We start from the raw sequence: 22,904 nt of genomic DNA on the forward strand, positions 1-22,904 counted from the left end.
GCGGGACGCGGGGCTGCGGGGCGGGCACGGCGGCTCCCGGGGCCCCCCGCACCGCCGCCGCCGCGGTGGCAACGCGCCGCTCCTCGCTGCTGCCCGCCGCGCCCCGGCTGTCCGGCGCCCAGGCCGCTGGGGACGCGCCTGCCCCCGCCCTGCCCCCGCCATGGGCGGGTAGCGGGACCCGCCTCGCCTCAGCCCTGCGGAGCCCCCCCGCCCTCCGCGCCATGGGGTCCCCGGCGGGAGCCTCGGCGGCCGCGGCCACCGACTCGGCGCAGTGGCTGTCGGTGAAGGAGGAGACCATCTTCCTGCACGACGGGCTGATCCGGGTCACCGACCTGGCCGAGCTGCCCAGCGAGATCATTGGGGTGGCCGAGCCCGGAGACACCGAGCTGGAGGTGAGGCGGCCTCCGAGCTGAGGGGGGACGGGGCAGGGTGAGGGGTGAGGAGGAGGGGGATGCCCTCGGGAGAGGGGACGGTGGTAGCGAGGCCTGAGGCGAGGAGGATGGGGGTGGGGGTGCAGGGAGGATGACTAGGGGAGGATGGGGGGCCGGGATGGAGGATGGGGGGCCAGGATGGAGGATGGGAGATGCGGATGCAGGACGAGCCTTCTGGGGTACAGAGCCAGCCGCTGTCGAGGCGTTCTGCTTGTTTTAAGGCAATCTAATTTATTTCAAATAATAACGAAAGTGGAGCTGGGCTGGAGGGTGGCAAGGCACTGATGTCAATGGTGGGTGAAGTATTGGCGCTCCCTCCTTGTTTTGGATCCATAAGGTTTGGAATTCCGAGCCGCACTCGTGTATTTCAGCGTGGCCTTTGGCCCATTTATTTTCATTGAAGGCTTTGTATCTTTTTGCTATTACTTTTGGGCGGTTTGTAATTGATGAGCCTTACAATAAGATGCACCGAGGGTACTGAGGTGCCTGGGTGTTTTATTCAGCTGTTGCCAGTGTTATTTATTAGAGAGCCGGGAGGGCAGCCCGGATTTTCCTTCCAGCTTTTTCCCTTGCCCGAAGTGCCGGTGGTTTTGGCTGCAGGCAGGCGGTGCAGCTGTTTTATCTTCGAGGAGACGCTGAAGGACTGAATGTCACGGATTATGGGTTGCATCTATTTTGTAGGCTGCATTTTTTTCTCCCTCTGTGCCTCCCTTCTCCTCTTTCACCCCGCCCTCCTCGCCGGCGCTGTGGCTCCCAATGACACAGGGGCTTTGTCAGAGGAGCTGAGCGGGGTGAGCCGAGAGGGGCCGGTTCTCAGGAGCTTTATCTCCGGGCTCTGCTCGATCACAAACGTTTTAGGCCGAAAAACCCTTTTAGCGAGGCTTTAGTGTTGCTGAGCAGAACCCAGGAGCCAGTCCTGACAGCATCATTGTTCATCGGGTGACGTGGAGTTTTATGGTGTTTGGGAAAACTTCCCACAGCCTTATCAAGGGAAGAGGTTTTTTGCTGAATGTGCATTTTCTGTTCTGTGTGAGGTGACACTGGGAGCTGGGATGGGAAAATCAGCTGCTCCCATGAAATGGATGTTGGCAAATATCACATGAACAGGAAAAGAGGTACTTTTAAGGTGGATGACTTATCTCTGTGTGTATAAACACGGAATGATTCTCCCTTGTAATCAGAGTCCACTCTGGCTTTTAGTGCAGTTTGTGTTCAGGAAAATATTTGGACTCTATGACATAGTTCTAGAAGCAGCACTGGGTCTAAAATCTGTGTTATTCACGTTATATCATCATAAAGTAGGATATCCTTTGAAAACCAACCCAAACCTCATTTTAAGATCTTCCAGCTAGGCCAGAAGTCTGTTCCAGCCTGAAACTTGACACGTGGCTTCACTTGACAAACACTTTAGCCCTGGAGAATTGTTTTGTTAGTGTAGGAATGTTATGAAACTCCAGTTGTTTGGGGGAGATAGGGCTGGAATTGGTGTTGCTGTGGGTTGTTCTTTATGACACTTTTATAATCAATGTTTCAGCAGTGCCACTGTTTCACATGCTTTTTCCTGTTCCAGAGATATTTTTTCCCTGTTGTGAATGTTTTCAGCTCAAAACTTTGAAATAAATAATTAAATCAGACTTTTTGCTGTGCTGCTTATTTTGATAAGTACTGACTTTGACTTATTTTGATCTTTTTTCTTAAGTCACAGAATATCAAAGCCTCTTATTGCCTTCCACTGGTAGAATTGATGATCACAAGTGACTTATTTCTCACATATTGTATTTTGGTTTATAGTGTTTGAAATTGAGGGGGAAGGGTTTTTTTTAAAAAATATTAAATTTCAAGTGTTGTAAATATAAATTATTTAGCTCATATTTTTTTCTGCCTTTTTTAATGTTGCTATTTTAATGAGGGGCTACTTTGGTGCTCTGGATTGGCTTTGAGGAGCCATTTTGTGGCAATATGTGCACACGTCTCATTGAAGTGTGGCCGTGCCATCAACTGCTCCACTCAGGAGCTCATTTGCACTGTTTCTGTTCCTCCTTGCAGTGTAATAAATATCTTTGAAAATGGTCCAGATAGAAATCTCTTGGGATGAGCTCTTGGACAAGGGTAGGAGATGCTGCAGCTGCTGCTTTGATTAGTAAACTTCTTTAATTCACTTCTTGGGCCTCATCAGTGGTGGTCAGAACCCTGAATTTCTGCCATAAAGTGCTTAATTAAAAATGTATAATCTTTAATACTTCAATGGATGTTTTTTGGGTGGAGATATGTCATTCTGGTCTGTTTTGCTTAAATATCCCTTTGAACACTTACTGGGGAATAATGTCAATGTGTTTGGATGTGTTTCCTTTGTCCTTCTGTTCAAAGGTTTTGGCTATTTATAAAAAGAAAAGCAGAGGGAAAAATGTTACAGTACTGGACTTATGCCAAGAAAGGCTTATGAAAAACTTATTATTTTGTTATTTTGACTCCCATTCAACTTTTATTTATATTTTATATATTTATATACGTATATATATATATAAATGGTAAGTTACAAGAGAATTAACCTTCTCATTCACCTGAAAGTAACTTATTGTAGGAGTATGTTTAGTTTTAGAGTGTAGAGGTTTTTGGTTTGTTTTTATTTTTTATGTGATGATATTTGCCAACTTCTTAGACTGTCTCAGCATATTTACAAATAACAGGGGCCCTTTTTTTTATTTGCTAGAATTTTGTAATTATGTGGATGTAACAGCTGCTCCTGGTGTGGGTTTCCCACCAAAATTCCCTAGTCAAGAGAGACCTGGATTAGTCAGTGATTACATGAGCCTTTGGACCCTTGTTTTAAAGCCTTTTATGCAGAGAAATGACTTTCAAAGTGCAAAGTCTTCTGCTTCTTGGAGACAACCTCCTGTGACAGAGCTGGGGATGTTGCCATGACATTTTGGCCAATCAGTGCCCACCCAAGAGGGACAGTTTGGTGGAGGAAGAGCTGGTCTGTAATGTGGCACAATGGAAGCTGCAGGAATGGCCTGAAGCTGTGTCAGGGCAGGGTCAGGTTGGATCTCAGGAGAAGATTCTTCCCCCAGAGGGTGGTGGGGCACTGAACAGGCTCCCCAGGGAATGGTCACGACTCCAAGGCTGCTCAGAGCTGCCAGAGCTGGACAACGCTCTGAGGGACAGGGTGGGATTGTTGGGGTGTCCTGAGCAGGGCCAGGAGTTGGACTGGATGATCCTTGTGGTCCCTTCCAACTCAGCAGATTCTGTGACTTCCAGAATCTTCCCAGCCAAACATCTTTCATGGATACAGTAACCCAGGGAGTGGGGTGAGAGTTTGTCTGAAGGTGGAGAGGTTCCTTCAACCAGAGATATTTAATCTGCCAGTGCACCAGAGTCAACCATGGGATGGTTCAGGTTGAAAGGGACGTTAAAGCCGATCCAGTTCCACCCCCTGCCATGGACAGGGACACCTTCTGCTAGCCCAGGTTGCTCCAAGCCCTGTCCAGCCTGGCCTTGAACACTTCCAGGGATGGGGCAGCCAGGACCTCACCACCCTCACAGGGCAGAATTTCTTCCCAATATCCCATCTAAACCTCCTCTCTGTCAGTGTGAAGCTGGCAGGTGTTGCTCTGCACTGAAAATAGATATCTTTAATCAAGTGTAAGTTTAAAAAAATAATAAAAACTAAAATAAAAATGAGACAAAAGTGGTGGCCTTTCCTCTTCCCCCCAGTGTGGCCTGGGCAGACCCTCCATGGAGCAGTTGCAGAACTGAAGTCCAGAGCTGTTTTGGCAGCTCTTTTAGTGCCGGTCCTGTGACTGACTTGTGTTTTCCGTAAAACGATTTAGACTCAAAGGTTTCTGCTAAACTTGAAGCTTTCACCCATTTTCCTCCCAGACTAGAGAAAACATTTTGTCGCTTTTCCCTGTTTGCTGAAGCAGGGAGCAGGTCTCTGTAATTATCTAGGTCAGTGCTTCCCAAACCTTTCTGGTTGTGACCTCACTTCCATCTACAAGCTTCACCTCTGTCAAGCTAAAAATCCCTAATGCACCACCAACAATTGAGTCTTTCCTAAGTGGGTGACCCCTCTTGGGGTCATGACCTCTGCCTTGGGAACTGCTGATCCAGGCGTGTGTCAGGCTTGGAACACCCTCCTCCTGCCTTGTGCACCCCCTTCCCCTTCAAATACTCCAGCATTCCTCTTCCAAGGCTTTGAATTTATTCAGCTTCTATAATATGGCCCACTGTGCCTCCTGGCTTTTTATTTTTGAGGTCATGTTGTAGTTCTCCTTGCAGAGAAACATTAGAAAACTTCTAAAGGATGATTTTGCAAATATGTTTCCCAAATATGGATCTTGTTACCAGTTGCAGCTGATTAATTCAGTGATCTGCACTCTCAGATGTTTAAATTACAAAGATTTTTCTTTACCTTTTGTAGATGTTTTCATTTACTACTTGAGTAAGAGCCAAAGAAATATTTTAATGAACAAACAAAGAAACAACCCTTTGCTTTATGGCATTTTTGTGTTTACAGCTTGCTTGTTCTCTGTAATTCATCTCAGATATGAAGGTTATTTGGGAAATTTATACAGTTGCAAAAATTATTTAGAATAAAATTGTAAGAGATAGATGTGTCTTCGTGCTTATTTCTGAGCAATTAGGTTTCTAATGCTTTCACAAGGGAAAATAGTTCCTGCTTTTAGCTGAGTTGTTAAAAAGCTGTGCTGCTCCGTACAGGAATCAGCAGAGGCTTTGAACAAGGTGATATGGTTAAAATTCCTTGGAGCAGAAAAAATTAGAACTACCTTGAAACTTGTAGTTTTTAAGTGCAACACTAAAGCAGGATGGAAAGCGCAGCAGCTGCTGGGAACCCATAAAATCTCAGTATCTGAAACATCAGGGCGAAAATGTTCACACGTATTTATACATTTTACACGTGGAGCAGCAAGGAAGAAGTTTGTAGAGGGTTTAGAAGAATGGTTTAGAAGAGATCCAGGTGGTGTTTGGCTCAGTATCCCAGGAAGTGCCATGAGCAGGGATTGCTGTTCCAAGCACAGCGACGTGGAACGTGAGACAAGGAGTATGGACACAGTGGTGTTCGTGGAGCAGTTGGAGTTTGGCTGTGGATCTCAGTCTTCAGGGTACCTTTAAAACTATCACTTGTGCTGTTTCCCTTATAGAATAATCCATACTTTTTGTAATTCAGGCTTTTTAATGTTGTTTTATTGGTGTTTCTAGAGACAAAAGGACCAAGTAAACAAGTGGTGCTGCTTGTATATCTGTACAAGGGAATTACCTTACACCTGTAATGGGGTGTTAAAAGTGATGTAGGTAATTTTTTTCATGCTGCTGTTAAAGATACTTTACGATTTTGGGGTTGTTTCTGCTTTTCTGTCTGGTTTGTTCCTCTTGGGAGATGGGAATAATACTTGTTTAATACTCAGGGGGGTATTAGGGGCGTAATTGGTCCTGGTAAATGTACCACCATCTTCATCTTTGTGTGAAGTTCAGCCAATTGAGTTCTGTAGAAAAGGAATTAAATGCTTTTTGGGAGATTTAAAGGCTTCTCTTTCCAATATGTAACTTCAGGAAAGAAAACACCTTTCTGAGCAGCTTCATTGCTCAGAATTCCCTGTGTTGTAGAATTAAAACAAACCCCACAGGCACTAATGCTGGCACCAGGGAGAGGACAAGGGGCAGGAATTTTAGCCAGAGGGAAAAGCTGCCTTTTAGTGGCAGCTCCCATTTAAATTTACTTAATGGGGTCATAAAACCTCAGGCTAAAACTCTTCGTGTAGATTTGTGTGATAATTGTAATTTTTACTATCAGTAGAGAACCATGTTACCCTGATAAGGGTGAGTCAGCCACTGCTTTCTGGAGCAAAATTGGGAAAAATATTGTTTACTGGGAAGAAGTACCTGGTTAAGGTTGTGTAATAGGATGAAACAGGACAAATATTGGGTACAGCAGGAGTGGTGACATCCTTCCCTGGTGGATCTAAAACCAGATACCTTTTGTGCTTCTCAATGTTTAAGATGTCAATAACCAGTTGGAGTGATGAAACTTTGGATCCATTATTTTGTAATTAAAATATTTATTCAAATTGATTAAAAAGGGTAAACAAGGAAATAATATGTAAGGATAAGACGCTGCAAAATTAAAATTAAACCTCTTACTAATAGAGTTTTTAGTTATATGGAATTGGATACTTGAGTAACTTGTTTTATGGCAAAGCAGTGTGTTTGTTACATCCTCTTGGACTGTGTTTAAGCCTTGGTAGTTAAAAATGTTTGGAGCTGTGAAATGATGGGTCAGTAACTGGCTCAGGTGCTTTGCTGGGCTGGGGTTGTGTCTGCCCTGAGATCTCCCCAAGTGTTGGGCAGGGAAATATTGAGGCACTGACAGAAGGGTGCTGGAAGTCAGGCCCAAATCAGAGCTCAGGTGTAAATCCCGAGGCACCAAAAGGGCAGAAGGAAAGGGGATTTTACCTCTTGCTGAGTGAGGAGCAGTTGTTTGTTCAGTGAGGTATCAGACAGTCCTGGACCTCTGTATCTGCAGGGAAAGGAATCTGCCCTTGTTCCAACAAAGAGAACGGTCAGATCTTCTGGATAGGAGGAGAATAAACTAGTCTGGGGAGGAAGGGTTAGATTTGGGATCTAAAAAGGGAGATTTGGCTGAGTCCAGCACTTACAACCTGAAGAAACCCTCTTTGGGGGGGCAGCCTGGGCCAGGAGGTGTTGAGGGTGCAGGCCCCGCACGTCAGGGCATTCCTGGTGGATCAGCTGGGTGGGGATGGGGAAGACCTTTCTCATTTAGTCTTCATAACTGTTGTTTTAGCACAGATTTTCTATTTCTTCCCTTCACTTATGTCTTTTATCAGTGCTGGGAGTTGTGTTGCCTATTTCAGAATTGTGAATTGGGGTTTTTCTTGCATTTTATTTTAACTTGTTTTGACTTCAGATAGTTTCAGGATAACAAGCTTTGCCTGGAGATACAGCAAACTGTTGTCAGAGCGCTGAGGAGACCTTGGCAAGGGCTGGGATTCCTCTGGGAAGTCTTTACTCCACCCAGAGGGAAGCAGTTAAATACCTGGCATGGCCCAAGGGAAGCTCTGTCATAGAGTTGGGGTAGGAAGGGCTCTGTTTGGCTCACCAGGGAGAGCCAGAGTGCATCCCTGGTGTGTGGTGGGATCTTGGGAGTGTGTCCAGACCCTGAAAGTTCCCAAGGTGTTTGTCAGAGCCTCCCTGGGAACATTTGGGCTTGAAGCTCCTTTTTGGAGGTAGCTCCGAGTATCGACCACTAATAAAATGTCTTTTGAGAAAAACAGATAAGATAATTTTCTGCATTATCCCGTGTAGCAGATGACCTCACACCTTTCTTCTAACATTATTCTGATACCCTCTTATTTTCTGGAAGTGCAAATGCCAACTTAGACCTTCAGATGATGTTGAATAATTAAGCTTTTTTCCACTGGTTCCATAAACTGTGTATGAAAACCATGATGTAAACTGTGTTATCAGAAGTCTGTACGTCCCATTTTAGAATGGGCTTGTAAATGTGTTGAAGCTGATAGACTTCCTGTATCATTTACCCAAATTAGTGCTTATTTCTCTCATGAAAGACCAAAGCAAAACACTCTTAACAATTCCAGACAGACCATACTGTGCTTATAAAGCAAATTGTGAATGTGAGATCAGTGAGAAAATAAAACTTCAGCAGGAAAAGGCTTTTCATCAGCATATCTGCACATATTTGACACTGACTTGTCTTGACTGGTACAAGACAGACTCAGAGATGTAGAGCCAAATGAAAGACAAAAAAGATCCACCTTCCTGTTAAACTGAGGGACTTGAGGAGCAAGACATGTAACACCAAGTAAATCACAAGATTTGTGGTTATTGATGTGGTCAAAGCCCATGTTTTCTTCAGCATTTAATTCTCAAAATGAAAGCATTCATTCTCTTTCCCCCCACACTTCTGCAGCTTGTTGTCACTTAGTTGAAAATCCATCCAGTTTAGTTCAAGAAAATCAAAAGCAAACTGTTCTAGAAAGTGATTCCATCTATAACAGGAAACAAGCTTATTTTTGAGACAGCAGAACACACAACTGAACATGAGGTGGTTATTTTAAATGTATAATATGTGGGTTAGGAATTAATATTCCTACTCCCTATGAGAAATTAATTAAAAGAGGTTCATTAGTTTTAAGAAGCTCAATACAACGTCTATTCAAGTGTAATTATGATGTGAATTCCTTTAAAGTGAACTTTTCATGACTCTAGTGGTGAGTGTCCTCCTGCAAAGCTGTTCCATTGCCTTTAGTGTGGAAATGGCAGCTGTGATTTGTCCTGGAGCGTTTTAATGAGCTGTTCAAAAGTCTACAATTAGATATAAACATTTATTTCATGTTCTGTGTCACTGCTGCCTGCAATTAAAAACCACAAACCAAACAACCTTGCGTGACATTACCCATTGCAGCTCTTTGTCTCTCAGTTTCCCCCTCCTAGATATATAATATACATGTATATATATATATATATATATTTATTAATTAAGTGGGGGAAGGACAATTTTACAGCATAAAAATACCAAAGTGTTTGGGGGTGGATGAGATGAGTCATTGTGGCACAGGGACACTGGATCCCTTTGGACACTGGATCCAGAGGATCACAAAATGCTTGGCTCATGCCTTTCCTTGAGGTTGCCACAGCTCAAGTGACTTTGCTGATCTCTACTGTTGTTGTTTGCTGGAGGGAGAAAAGTTGTCTGCAAATTACTTAAAATTCTGAGTTTCCCAGTACCAGGCTGGTTCTAACCCATAAATATGTTTCTGTGTCATGGTTTACTTGTTTTCTGTTGTTCCAGCTTTGTCTCCAATTTTATTTAGAAGTGCCAAAAAGGGCTCTTTCTTCTGTCTGAAATGATGAGGAGGAGACTTTTAGGTTTTTAAACTAAGGCAGCAACTGGGAATATTTTGAGAAAGGTGTAGCTAAATGCAATGTGATAAAACTGAGGAGGGAAAAAAACAGGGAGGGGAGAGAGTGTAACAGAACTCCTGGTTCATTGGAGAGAACTGGTTTGTTGGTTGGTTTGTTTGTTTGAAAAGCTCCAAAACCAGAACATACAGGTTCTTATTACACAAGATTGTTGACCTATTAGTTTTCATAGAAGGGCTCTAAACCCCTGGGACCCTCAGCCTCTCAGTACTTTTGAAGTTGTTAGCAAAATTGCCTCGATTACAAAAGAAAAAGCTCCAAAGGAGGCAAGTGTTTATTTTCCCAGATAAAATTTTGTGTGTGTTTTTCTCTACAATTATATTGTTGTTGTTTCAATGTCATGATTGAAAGTTTAAAAATCTCCATCAGCAACCCCCAGGCTCAGGTTCAGTGAGGATGCTGACTCAGCAATAAGAGGGTCATAGAATCCCAGAATAGTTAAGGTAGGAAGGGACCTCTGGAAATCCTCCTGTCCAAGCCCAGGTTCGGTGAGGATGCTGAGTCAGCATCCCAGAATAGCTGGGGTGGGAAGGGACCTCTGGAGATCACCCAGTCCAACGCCCTGCCCAGGCAGGGTCACCTGGAGCAGGTGACACGGGAACTCATCCAGGTGGGTTTGGAGAATCCACATCCTCCCTGGGCAGTTCCAGTGCTCTGTCACCTCCATGGAAAGAGGTTCTTCCTCATGTTGAGATGGAACTTGTGTTTTAGTTTGTGGCCATTGCTCCTCGTCCTGTTGGGCTCAACTCCATTGCATGTCCTTTGGATCCAGTGTAACTTTATTTATACCCAGAAATTAAAATACCCCCCAAATGTGTGCAGAGAGCAGCTGATCTGGAAATCACACCCAGCCATATGTGACTTTTTAAAATAAATACCCTCTTTTCCCTTCCAGATCCTGTCGTTCGAGACCAAGAACCCTTCGGAGCTGGCCGAGCGCTTACGGTCCGTGTGTGGGAACCAGAGCAACGCCTATGCCCGGCTGCTGGAATACCGGCTGAACGCCCTCAGGGGGCTCTGGAACGCCCAGCGCCAGCTGGCCCTGGAGGAGCAGCACGACCGGGAGAGCTCCGGGGACGAGGAGGCCCTGGCCCTGCTCAAGCGCCAGGGGCTGTTACAGCAGCCGGAGCAGGCACCGTTCACCTCCCGCATGGGGCTGCTCCTGGTGTTCCCCCTCATCCAGTCCCAGAGTAGAACAGACCCTTCCCTGTGTAACATCACTGCTGAGGTGCTGCTGAACTGCCTTCGGGACTGCCAGCCCTTGAGCCTCACCAAGGAACCCGCCGACTGCCTCAACGGCATCGAGGCCCTGCTCTGCTCCTGGCTGGAGGACACGTCGCCCTCCGGCCAGCACATCCCCTACAAGCAGAAGGAAAATGCTGCTGCTGCCCTAGTTGCCTTGGCTTGTGCAAGGTAAGGAATGACAGTGAATTGTGGAATCCTTAAGGCTGGAAAAGGTCTTTGAGGTCATCGAGTCCGACCATTAACCCAGCACTGCCATGTCCCAAAGTGCCACGTCCATGTGGTTTCTGAACACTTCCAGAGGTGGTGACTCCCCCACTGCCCTGAGCAATGAGAGGGAATGTTTTCATCATGGAGGAGAGTTGTGTCCTTTTCCCTTTGTCCTACTCCTTCGTTTGGCTGGAGAGGGTGGCACTGCCAGGTTTTGGAGCAGTTCCTTTCAGATTTGGTTTTGGTGTTGTCTGGGAAATATTTGTAGGTATTTTGTTGCCAGTGGAGAGTTCGACCAATGTAGGTTGAATTATTACCTGCCCTGCATGGGTTTGGCACAACATCAGCTGATTGAGGACAAATTGGCCATGACTGATTTTAATAGAAACCTACTTTAGGGGATAGGGCTTGGAGAGAGGAGGAGGAACACACAAAACTTGTGCAAAGCCCCATGAGTGTGGGTCTAAAGTCATGAGTAGCCTTTTGAAAATCTTGGCTTTAATGTTTCTCAGGTTGCTGCCTTATCTGTCAGGTATAACTCTGATTTAAGATGTTGGAGTTCCCGGGATATGCCATGATTTGCTTTAGGAAAAGATTTATTCAAATGAAAACCACTTAATTTCTAGTGTACTTGTTCTAATGAAGTCAATGAGGAGTCTATGGTATGTGGCAAATTCTGCTGCACTTCCAGGGATGGTGATTCCAGCACTGCCCAGGGCAGTGCTGTGGTTGATGTTGGTACTCAGTGTCTCTATTTAAAAAGAAGAATCAAAAATGATGTGACTGAACCATTGATACTTGTTTTCAGGTCACACCAGTCTTTTTCTTTCTAATATTTAAATATTGGTTTGGAAAGGGTGAAACTGCCAAGCACTTCTTTTCTCTGTGTGTTTGGCATATGCAAAGGCAGAAGGATCTGGGTTAGAAATGCCTCTTGTGGATATTGTTGCTTCTACTGCAGTGAGCTGTTCTAGGAATGGTTCCAAACGTTTTTGTCATGGAGGAGAGTTGTCTCCTTTTCCCTTTGTCCTGCCCCTTTGTGCACCTTCATTTGGCTGGAGAAGGTGGCACTGCCAGGTTTTGGGACAATTCCTGTCAGATTTGATTTCAGTGTTGTCTGGGAAATATTTGTAGCTATTTTGTTGCCATTGAAGAGTTCAACCAATGTAGGTTTGGCACAACATCAGCTGATTGAGGGCAAATGGGCCATGATTGATCATAATAAAAACCTGCTTTAGGGGATGGGACTATTGAGAGGGGGAGGAACACACAAAACTTGTGCAGAGCCCCATGAGTGTGGGTCTGAAGTCACTAGTAGCCTTTTGAAAATCTTTGCTTTAATGTTTCTCAGGTTGCTGCCTTGTCTGTGAAGTTCAACTCTGATTTAAGATGTTGGAGTTCTCCAGAGATGTCATAATTTGCTTTAGGAAAAGGTGTATTCAAGTAAAAACCACTTAATTTCTAGTGTACTTGTTCTAATGAAGTCAATGAGAAATCTATGGTATGTGGCAAATTGTTCTGTGCTGACAATTGCCTTATCTAAAAGGCAATGTACTCAAACATAGCTCAGATAAATTGGATTTGATAAACACAATCTCATTTATTTTTTTTCCCAGATGTCAATTTGTGGGAAATATGGGCTGTTCTGTTGCAGCTGAATTTGTAGAAGAGCTAAATTTCTAATAGAGCTTTTGAAATGAGGGTTGATCTTATATTTTCTTTGCAAATCTGTCTTGCCTTGCTTACAGAGTTGTAATATCCTGGTGTGCTTTGTTCACCTCTGAAAGCCTCACGCTTTTCCTTTAAATATCTAAGTCGTGTGTTGGGTACCATGAGGAAGCCAAAAACCTTAAAAATGAGACTATTATTGACGTTCCTGGTTGCAATCTTGGTTGCTTCATATTCCTAAGAATAAACCCACAGGGTAATTATATTGCTTTAAATAATTAATTGAGGTGCTTTAAAGTGTTTGGTGTCAGTTTTCTCCTGGCTGAGGTTTATCAGTGAAAGCACAAGAGCTGAAGATGCCACTGAGGAAAACAGTGGGGGGAGGAAAGTTTAGGAGCTAAGACTGCCCACGTGTGACTGGAAGCACAAGACTGGATTCAGCAGAGTGCAGGGAAAGGGTCTCTGCAGCTGATCACTCGTGTTTCTGAAGAAATCACTGCATAACTGACCGTGCCTAAGGCACAGCCAAAATTCTCCTGCTCAGCTGGGCTGTTATGCCTGGAAATAGTAATTCAGAAAATGCCTTCTTCCTGATAGACTTTAAAACAGAAATTGTAAACTATATATTTTTAAAGATTTCTAAATCTCTTCATTTCTACATAAAAAGGCCTTTTGTACTATATTAGCATACAGATTTCACAAGTTCTCCAAAAAAAAGTATTCATTAAATGAACAAGAATTTAATTAGTTACGAACTCCATATGCTTGTAAATGCTACAATCAAATTTTAAAGCAACGCTTTTAGGCAAGATTAGAAACAGCTTCTCCTTTGGTTTAATTTTGTTTTCAGGGTTCTAGTCCTTATATACATTTAAATGCATCAATTCAGAAGGGGGAAAGCTTCCAAATTTGGGGTTGTGAGGGGAAACTCATCCTAATTCACAACTTCTTCAGGAGGGACAGCGGACAGGCAACTCCAGTCTCTGCTCTGTGAGCAGGGACAGGACCAGAGGGAAGGGCTGGAGCTGTGTCAGGGGAGGTTTAGATTGGATCTCAGGAAAAAGTTTTTCCCCCAGAGGGTGGTGGGGCACTGAACAGGGACCCCAGGGAATGGTCACGGCCCCAAGGCTGCCAGAGCTCCAGGAGTGTTTGGACAACGCTCTGAGGGACAGGATGGGATTGTTGGGGTGTCCTGGGCAGGGCCAGGAGTTGGACTGGATGATCCTTTTGATCCCTTCCAGCTCAGGATATGCCATCATTCTACGAAAAAAAATACAAATAGAAAAGAAGTTGATGCCATATCTTTGCTCTTCTCTCGTGGTACTGGGTGTTACAGTCTCTGTGGGTGCTGTTTGTGTGTGTGGATTCAGTCTGGCTTCAACAGACATCTTTAATTCATGTTTCTCTTGTCCTTTTAGAGGGTCGCTGAAAACCTTTGTTCATACAGTGCATCTATTACAGAAACAGACTGAGCTGGGGTCCCTGCCTGTGGCTGATGTTCTCTACAGGTTTGTAGTGACTTTCCTCCTTGGAGCACTTTTCCATCAGCTCTGAAAATGTGTTCAGTGCATTTAGGGATGAATGTCTTTAAATGTGATTAAATTGCTTCAGAGTTACAGAGCTCTAGGAAAGATCGAAATTTAGTCATTTGCTGGAGACATTAGAAAATCAAATCTAAAAGCATCTACTGATTGGGTTTGGGGTGTTAAGATTTTAATTTTTAATTAAATATTGATGATTTCTTTAAGTGCCTTATGAGCTCTGACAGAGAATAATTACTTAAAATACATCTTCAGCTTAACTTTTAACGTAGCTAATTTTTGCTATCACTGTTCTTTATGCATCTTATTATATTTTTCTGCTTAAAGGTTGTTGCTTTTGGAGGGAGGCCCTGGATCACCCTCCTGTTTGCTTGGAGGAAAGCACATCGTGTCCTGGGGCTTTGAAGACATGTTACCTGCCCCTGATGCCAACACTGGCTCCAACAGCGAAAATAAAGGTGAATTATTTCATGACTTGTCAGTAGGAGCAGGGGAGGGCAGGATGCTTTTAGTGGTGATACTTGTGTGAAAATTAATGTAAAGCTTTAGAGTTGGGATTCAGAAAACTTTTTGGTTGCTGAGGAGCAGCTGCTGTTTTCAATTGTGAGGCTGTAGGAAACAATCAAAAGCAGTTGATACATTGACCCTCCCTGACTCCAGGGGGAATTCTGCAGAGAGGTCAAATAGAGTTTGGACATTATCCACTCATTAGTCCCTCAGTAAGCACAATTCCCTTGCCCTGGGCAGGATCCCTGTATTCAATACCAGCTATCATTGACCACAGCAGGTTTATTTTTAGAAATACAAGTTCATTGGTTTCCCCCCCCCACCTTCCCCATTCTGCTTTTGGTTCTGTCCGGTTGGTTTTGTATATTCTTATTTTACTGCTTTCTTTTGTTTTTCTTTCCCTGAACTAATTCTCAGTTTTTACTGCTTTGTTTGCCTACTCTTTTTTCACTAAGTAAGCCAGTTCACATTGCTTTAGAAATATTAGTTTGATGACATTTAATGCAAGCCATAGGAATTTAAAAATCTGAGTTGTCATTTGAGGCTGTCTGCAACTTTACTGAAGACATCTCTGTTTTTCGGATATATAAGCAAGTTTTCTTGCTCTGACAGTGATAGATTTTTTCCTTTCCTTAACTGACTGCTGTGAACTTAAATAGGTTGACTGGACAGGAGTGTCCCATCTTGATTATTAATAATTACTGCTCTTTGAGTGACAAAGTGCTGTGTTTCAAATAGATTTTGTCCTAATTTAAGTGTTCAGAGGTAGAAGGATCTGCTGACCAGCTTCAAGAGAAGCACAGAGTCGTAGCAGAAATTAGATCAAGGCTCAGTGTTGGATTATTCTTCCCTCACACTGTGTTAGACCAGCAGCCCTGAGCAGGAAGGTTTGCAGAGTCCTAAGCTTTGCTTATATTTATCTTGCTGCCAGTTCTGAACAGTGTTACCTGTTGCAAAAGCAGAATAGAACAGTCCTCTGCTTCTTTTCATCATTCTGAAAGCATTTAATAGCAAATATTCAAGTAGTTTTGTATTTAAGTAAAGGAATTTTGCACTTGAAATGAGTTTGGTTGCGTAGCCCTGTGTACCCATGGTTGGGTGTGCTGGTCTAGTTCCTGCTGGATTTATAGTTTGGAATACTGTGCAGAAAAAGCAAGCTCAGGTTTTTTACAGCAGCTTTGGCCATAATACCCAAACCCAGACATTTAACACTGAAATGAGGACACAAGACAGGAAAAGGAAGTTACTCAGAAAAGGATAATGATGATGTACTTTAGAATTGTGAAACACAATGTTCATGTTATTTACTGTCTCCAAAGAGAAACTGAGTGAGTGGCACCTAATTCTTGTTAAGTTTATTTGGCAACAGCAGGAGATTTGATGAGCCCTGGTATTGGGGTGAGTTGGTGTCACGTGAGGCTTGAGAGATGTGAAGAAACTGCTGTGTTTCTTAGACTTTATCTGTGTTACAGAAGCTCTTAAAACACCAAATAATAAATTCAGTATTAAAAACTGTCCGAGCAGCTGCTGGTTTCCAGTTGCGGTGTAACGCTCCTGGAGAATTCCCAGTTCAGGTGTTACAGGGGTGGTCTCTGCTCTGTTCCCTCTCCTGCTTCAGATGCAGATTTAGGAAGGTGTCTTGCAGCAGATGGGCTCTATCTTTACACAACCAATTCCGTGGGCAGAGGAATAAGCAAGTTGGGGTCTGGACTCCACGGTACTTTGAGGTGAGTGACAGTTCCATATTTGCTGCTTAAAAACAAAAGTCACTGTTTTGATAAAGCTCTCTCAGATGTTGGGTGTGGCAAGGCCAGAGTACATGGGGGTTGGAACTGGGTGATCTTTAAGGTCCCTTCCACCAAATCCATTCAATGATATTGTGTATATTCATTAAGTACTGTTTTAATGAGTTGGTTTTTTCATCTGAAATTCTTCTTGAGTACGTTTTCTCTAGAATTATAGAGTAATTGAATTTGAAAGAGACTTCTGGAGGCCATTAGTTCAACCTCCATAGTAGCAGAATAGCATTTCAGATTTAATTTTATTTTTGTTATGTTTAGTAGGTTGTTTTTTTCTTTGCTGAGAGGGATATACTACAGACTAGTTTTGTGGCTTTTATTTGTAGCTGTACAATTGCTGTGTTTGTAAGTATTTGTTTGCTAATTATGTCATTCATTAAATAATTACTGCAGCTGTGACTCACTGTACCTTCTTGCTTCTTTATTGCTTGGAAGCCATGAGGCTTTTTATGTTTAAGCCTTTCACAACAAAAATTGCCGACTTGAATTTAAGTTCAGTCAAAGTTCAAGACTGTGGTTGTGAGTTGTTCTTTGACAAACCAAAAAACAGGGCAGGAGTTTGAAGAGTTTTAATATCCTGCTTTTGTTTTCTTGCCAGGGGTTTTGTGTACTGCAGGAATGAGGAGCTCGAGACGGGCTGGGTTGCCTTTGGGAATGGGAAACTTCTCCATCGCCCCGTGTCTTTTGATAATAAACCTCACTACCTTTTCCAGGTGGTGGATCAACATACCCTTCAGGTAAAGGGAACAGTTCACTGCAGAGTTAGAGTACAGGAGGAAAACATTCTTAATGAATCACACAAATTTTTAGCTTTAATTAGTTTTATCCTCAAAGTTTCTTCTCTTATTTTGTGAAAGTGCCTGTTTGTAACCCTGCCTTGAAATCACTGTGTGGTGGAAGGTGTAAGTTTGTTTTGGATGTTATTCTGTTTCCGAGTGTGTTCTCTCTATATGTACATGTGTATGTGCATATGCAGACTGGCACTGTCCTGTATTCCAGAGTTCTATAAGAGCTGGGATACAGGTTTGTTCAGCCTGGAGAAGAGGAGGCTCAGGGGAGACTCATCCCAATCCACAACTTCCCCAGGAGGGGCAGCTCCAATCTCTGCTCTGTGAGCAGGGACAAGACCCAGGGAACAGCTGGAGCTGTGTCAGGGCAGGGTCAGGTTGGATCTCAGGAAAAGGTTCTTCCCCCAGAGGGTGGTGGGGCACTGAACAGGCTCCCCAGGGAATGGTCACAGCCCCAAGGCTGCCAGAGCTGCAGGAGTGTTTGGACAACGCTCTGAGGGACAGGATGGGATTGTTGGGGTGTCCTGAGCAGGGCCAGGAGTCGAACTCAATGATCCTTGTGGTCCATTCCAAGTCAAGATATTCCATGAGTCCAGTATGGTCACATAAAGCAATCAAACAACAGCAAAATGGACTTTGACTTAAACCAAGAACATGTTCTTCCTGAACAGCTCATTTTTCTTCTGTTGTCTCAAAATTCAGGTGTTGTTTCAAATCTGATTCTGATTTGTAGATAAACAACTGTCACCTTTGTAAAACTGGGTCCTTTGTTTACTTTAGGGTTTTTCCTGGAGTGGTTTTAAGGATGGATATACACATTTATGTCCAGTGTGTTTCCTGAAACTGAATGTGTTTGGATTCACCTTTTCTTCCAAAGTTTCAAGTAAAATTTCAGAGAAGTTGCAGACAGTAGATAATTCTTTAGGATGCGTATTTTTACTTTGTGATACTGGGGATATACTCTCCATCATTAGAGAGGAGATGATCCTTTTATGTTTTAAATTTGAGATTTATATGTATTTGGCAAACATCATCTCTTTGTAATAAATAAATGTAATAGTACTATTAAGTCCAATTTTAAGCCTCTTCTGCTCTCTGTCTTGTAGGTATGTCAGATAATCCCAATGCCAGTAAATCACTTCCCAGTGGGCAGTACCATGACCACGGTGCATCTTTCTTCAGATGGCACATATTTCTACTGGATTTGGTCTCCTGCAAGTCTTAACGAGAAAACACCAAAAGGCCACTCTGTCTTCATGGATATTTTTGAAATTATAGTAAGAAATTATGTGGGTTTTATGTCTCTAGTGTTGGTAGCATGACTGGTGTTTAATTAAATATCAGCACTCTCCAACTGACATGTTAGATTTGAATATTTACATGTGTAATCTGAGTAGATATATATGGAATAACTTTGAACAGAAGGTGAATTGTCCAATTCCATCTCCAGAGACAGGACATACAGCCATTATATTTAGCAATGTGAATTCTCTTGTGATATAAAATGTGTGTTTTATGTCTGTATTTCTCCTCAGCAGAGGAAGATGGAGTGGGAGGATGGAGCTGGAATTGAGAGGCTGTAGTAGTACAACTTTTGGAAAACCCTAATGCTTAAATCACATCTTCATTAAGAGACTCATTCTTTAATTAAACATCCCCTGGAGATTATGGTCTAAGGAAATCACTGTTTTCACTTTTTGGCTGGCAAATGATTTAAAAACCTCTTCTTACGAAACTTGCCAGTGAACCATCACTAAGAACATACAAGAGGATTATGTATTTTTTAAGTAGAGTTCCATAAAGAAACTCAAGTTTCTGGCAAGCAGTTGCATCTTTAAGACTAAACGGTTAAATATAATAAATAGAAGGTATTCTGTTAAATATCTTAGGTATAAGATAATAGAAGATACCTAATATCTTTAATATGATTATTCTGTTGAACTACAGAGTCAGCAACAAAAAGATACTTATTTGTCCAGCTTTTATAACACTTTGTTTTTGCAAGAACTTGTGTCAGCAGAGATTGTTTGTGTCCCTACCTGATGCATTGTGGTGTTTAATGTCACTGTTCAGTTGAGGTGATCAGTCACTGATGGATTTCGATATCTAAAGTATTTTTTTTCTCTATTTTAACAGGTAGAAAATGGCCTATGTATAGCAAATCCTCTGCAGGAAAGAATTATATTGATGAGGAAAGAGGGTGAATCTGCCAAGAGCATCAATGAGATGCTGCTGAGCCGCCTGTCCCGGTACAGGGCCTCCCCTTCAGCAACCCTGGCTGCTCTCACAGGCTCCACCATCTCCAACACACTCAAGGAGGACCAAGCAGGTCAGAAGAGCTTCATTTTCACAGGCAGTATCAATTCTAGTCATTACTGACCTCTTAGGACAGGTTAAAGAATAAAAAAGTGTATTTTTCCTCAAAATCAGATATATACAGTAATTGCTTAAAGCTTCAGTTACCAGCTCCTTTGCTGAATTAGGAATTGATTGGGAGCAAAGTTTAGGAATGAAAAGTGGGAAGAATGCTTGTAGCATCCTTTTCCAATTCAATTATTGGACTAGTTTTTACCATCTTTCAGCAAACTGATAATTATATTTCTCTGCTGGCAGTTCAACTGGGCTTCTAATTGGGATGTAAAAATGGCCTGCAGTTTAGAAAATGTAACTATTGTTTCACAAGTCAGTTGAAAATTATAAATTTGAAGTAATTTTGTGCTTTTTTTGAGGTAGTTTGCACAATGTTTGGGTGTTCTTTTGTGGAAACAAGTTAATTAGGGAATCTTGAATGAACAGCATGGATGGCTTGCAGGATGATCTGGAGCTTTGTGAGATTTATCTTAAACTGATTAAAATCTTATCTTGAGTTATATCTCTACTTCCTTCATAAGCACATGAGTTTTCATTCTTCAATTTGAAACAATTAAAGGTATTTCCATAAAAATAAATTATAAATGAAATAGCTATGTTTCCAGGGAATTTGGCAGAGTTAGCTCGGAGAGCTATTTTAAAGGCTGTGTTTTGCCATTGAACAAATCAAATGCTCTAGAAGAAGAGGAGTAAGTGGTTATTCTTGGCTAATTCTTTAGTCAGTGCTCAGAAAAGTGTTGATCAGCTGTTGCAGGAGTGAGATCATTATGGCTCTGTACATTTCCTGTGGAGCAGGAGAACTTAAAATAGTAAATGCATAGTGAATCTCGAGTGATCCCTTTATGTGAGGAGATTATTTGGCTCTAAGACAGTGCTTTCAGTATGGGTATCACCATACAATGACTAAAACAGTTTTGGCTATGCTTAATTATTTATTTATTTTATTTTTTCAAGTTGTTTTCTTTGGTTAAAGTGTGAAACTGTTTGGGATTGATGTTGAATGTGTAGGATTGTGAGGCCACCCCTGTATAGGGAAGCTGTGGCTGCCCCATCCCTGGAAGTGTTCAAGGCCAGGTTGGAGGGAGCTCTGAGCAACCTGGTCTAGTGGAAGGTGTCCCTGCCCATGGGTTTGGAACTGGATGACCTTTAAGGTCCCTTCCATCCCAAACCATTCTCTGATTCTTTACAAAATTCTTCAGCATCTTGTAGATGCTGCAAAGCAGGGCTTAAATGAATTTCCATATTGGTTTCTTTGAAGCCCTAAATGGAAGTCTGCCTTGTTCTGAAGAATTGCCTGTTTGTGTTACATTTTCTGGTCAATATTTCAGCTGCCAACACCAGCTGTGGGCTGCCCCTGAAGATGCTGAGGAAGACCCCCATCTACACCTGTGGGACGTACCTGGTGATGCTGGTCCCACCCCCGGGGGGCTCAGGCAGCTCCGCCACCCGCTCTCTCTTCGGAGGAACAAGTGCTTTGTCGTCCTTAAAAAGTAAGTTGGATACAATTATGGCACATTTGGAGTCCCTGGCTTCCTGAAATACAATAAACTTCTCAGAAATTTATTGGAGATTTGTTCCTGTGCAGTTCTTGCCTCCAGCCTGGTGTTCAACATCTCGGACGGGCAGTTCACCAGCAGAGCAGATCTCATTGATGCTGCAGGGAGTTCCCTTGGACGTGGTGCTCTAGTTCCAGGACTTGGTGAGGAGTAGTTCCCTTTCCTGGGAATATTTCAGACCCTTAGATTCTAAATCATCCATCTGGATTTTCATTTGCAGTGAGCAGCTCTGCAGTGGGTGGGGTTTCATATGGATTTATATCTGCTATAGAAATCCTTTAATCCGATTTTTCTAACAAACAGTCTTCAATTTGATGGGTGAAATATTTTCCTTTTCTTAGGTGCTTGTTATGATACAATGAATAACATGATCTGGACGTGCTCCAATGATTACATTGATCAGTGGTGCAATCCTGGGAACCAGGCATTCCACTGTGTGTGCCAGAGGCTGGGAGTGAGTCACGTCATCACAGAGCCCAAAGGTGAGCTAAAACCACAAGTCAGCACTTTATACAAAGTGGAAATGAAACTGATGATTATCAAAACATAAATAGACAGAAACTGCCTTTTGAAGTTTTCTGTTAAAAGCTGAGTTCATTCTTGAAAAGGTGTTTGTAAATATTGGTCATGCTTTAGCTTTGCTTTGAGAAAGGGAAAAGCACAAGGCGAGATGTGGAAGTTCCCAGGTTCTTACTTCCTTTAGCACATTAAAAAAGTGATGTGGGCAGCTCTTTTATGTCCTGAAGTTCATGCTGTTAATGACACATTGCATTTTAGAAGCAAAGGCTGATGATAAAATCTGTGTTTACAGACAGCATTTGAACTCCTTTCCTCTTCTAGGGGATGCGACAACCACAAACGAGGTTATCAACCAGTTACTGCACCATGTTGGTGCCATGTGTATCCACCAACTCAACCTCCTGGCAGCCAGCAACAACCTTCCCATCACCAATTTTTTGGGCAAGCAGCATCCAATTGAAGCCCATCACCTCAGCAGCATCTGTGACATTATGGAGAAGGCCATGGTGAATGGAGACACCTGCATCATCCGCTGCATCCTCGTGGTCTTTCAGGTACAAAAGCACCCTAAATGTGCTTCACAATAAATGTATATAAAAAAAAAGAGTTGTTTTAGAGTACAGGCAGCCACTGGTTTTGTTAGGGTTTTTTTTTCTCCGTTGTATTCAGTGTAATGAGGTTGATTTAGCAGTGGTTTTGCAGTATCTTATACACTCATTAAAGAGTCCTAATTTAAATGTAAATGTAATCACTACCCCTACAGATTAAAATAAAATCCGGGGAGGTTATTTCCTGATTTCTTTCTTCTTTTTTTTTTCCATTTTTTTGATTCAAAGTCAGATTCTGACTCTGAGATTTCTAGTGACCCAGGCAAACTGCAGACAAGGAGTTAATGTGATTAATATTTGTTTCTAATATTAATATTGTTGTGTTTGATTTTTCTCAGGTGGTTTTTAAGTTTTTCTTCAGCCCCCAAACCGAAAGGAACAGAGATATTGTCAGAAGGTCTGGCCTTTTGCTTTGGCAGTTACTGATGGCCCCAAGGGACCAGATTTGCTCTGAAATTCAGAAGGAGGTTTGTCTGGCTATTAGGTAAATATCTGTATTCTCAACATTCAAATTGTTATTCAGCACTGTAACTTTAATATGATAAAATTTAGTATGAGCAATTTTAAGACCTAGTATGATAAAATTATTAGAACTTGTATCTGTGGGAGAAATACAATGGGTTTGTCGTGATGAAAGGTAGTAATTGCTTTTAATACTTTTAATTTGTTGCCTTTTTATTGACTTT

The 22,904-nt window shown here is 42.5% G+C and overlaps 1 protein-coding gene across 4 annotated transcripts in view; it reads left to right on the forward strand.

The window, feature by feature from the left end:
- Positions 1-93: 93 nt before the first annotated feature.
- Positions 94-22,904, forward strand: part of HECTD4 (HECT domain E3 ubiquitin protein ligase 4) — a 70,892-nt gene continuing 48,081 nt past the window's right edge. For all 4 annotated transcript variants that reach the window (XM_027689491.1, XM_027689494.1, XM_027689492.1 and 1 more), the window contains exons 1-13: positions 94-392; positions 10,306-10,823; positions 13,949-14,038; positions 14,399-14,529; positions 16,197-16,305; positions 16,976-17,114; positions 18,272-18,442; positions 19,302-19,494; positions 20,864-21,025; positions 21,121-21,234; positions 21,433-21,573; positions 21,932-22,164; positions 22,557-22,702. In XM_027689491.1, the coding sequence (XP_027545292.1) occupies positions 222-392; positions 10,306-10,823; positions 13,949-14,038; positions 14,399-14,529; positions 16,197-16,305; positions 16,976-17,114; positions 18,272-18,442; positions 19,302-19,494; positions 20,864-21,025; positions 21,121-21,234; positions 21,433-21,573; positions 21,932-22,164; positions 22,557-22,702 (2,318 nt within the window). In that variant the 5' untranslated portion in view covers positions 94-221. The remainder of the gene's footprint in view (positions 393-10,305; positions 10,824-13,948; positions 14,039-14,398; positions 14,530-16,196; positions 16,306-16,975; positions 17,115-18,271; positions 18,443-19,301; positions 19,495-20,863; positions 21,026-21,120; positions 21,235-21,432; positions 21,574-21,931; positions 22,165-22,556; positions 22,703-22,904) is intronic.

Source organism: Neopelma chrysocephalum, unplaced genomic scaffold, assembly GCF_003984885.1.
Source record: "Neopelma chrysocephalum unplaced genomic scaffold, ASM398488v2 Primary Assembly neopelma1_77, whole genome shotgun sequence".
NCBI lineage: Eukaryota > Metazoa > Chordata > Aves > Passeriformes > Pipridae > Neopelma > Neopelma chrysocephalum.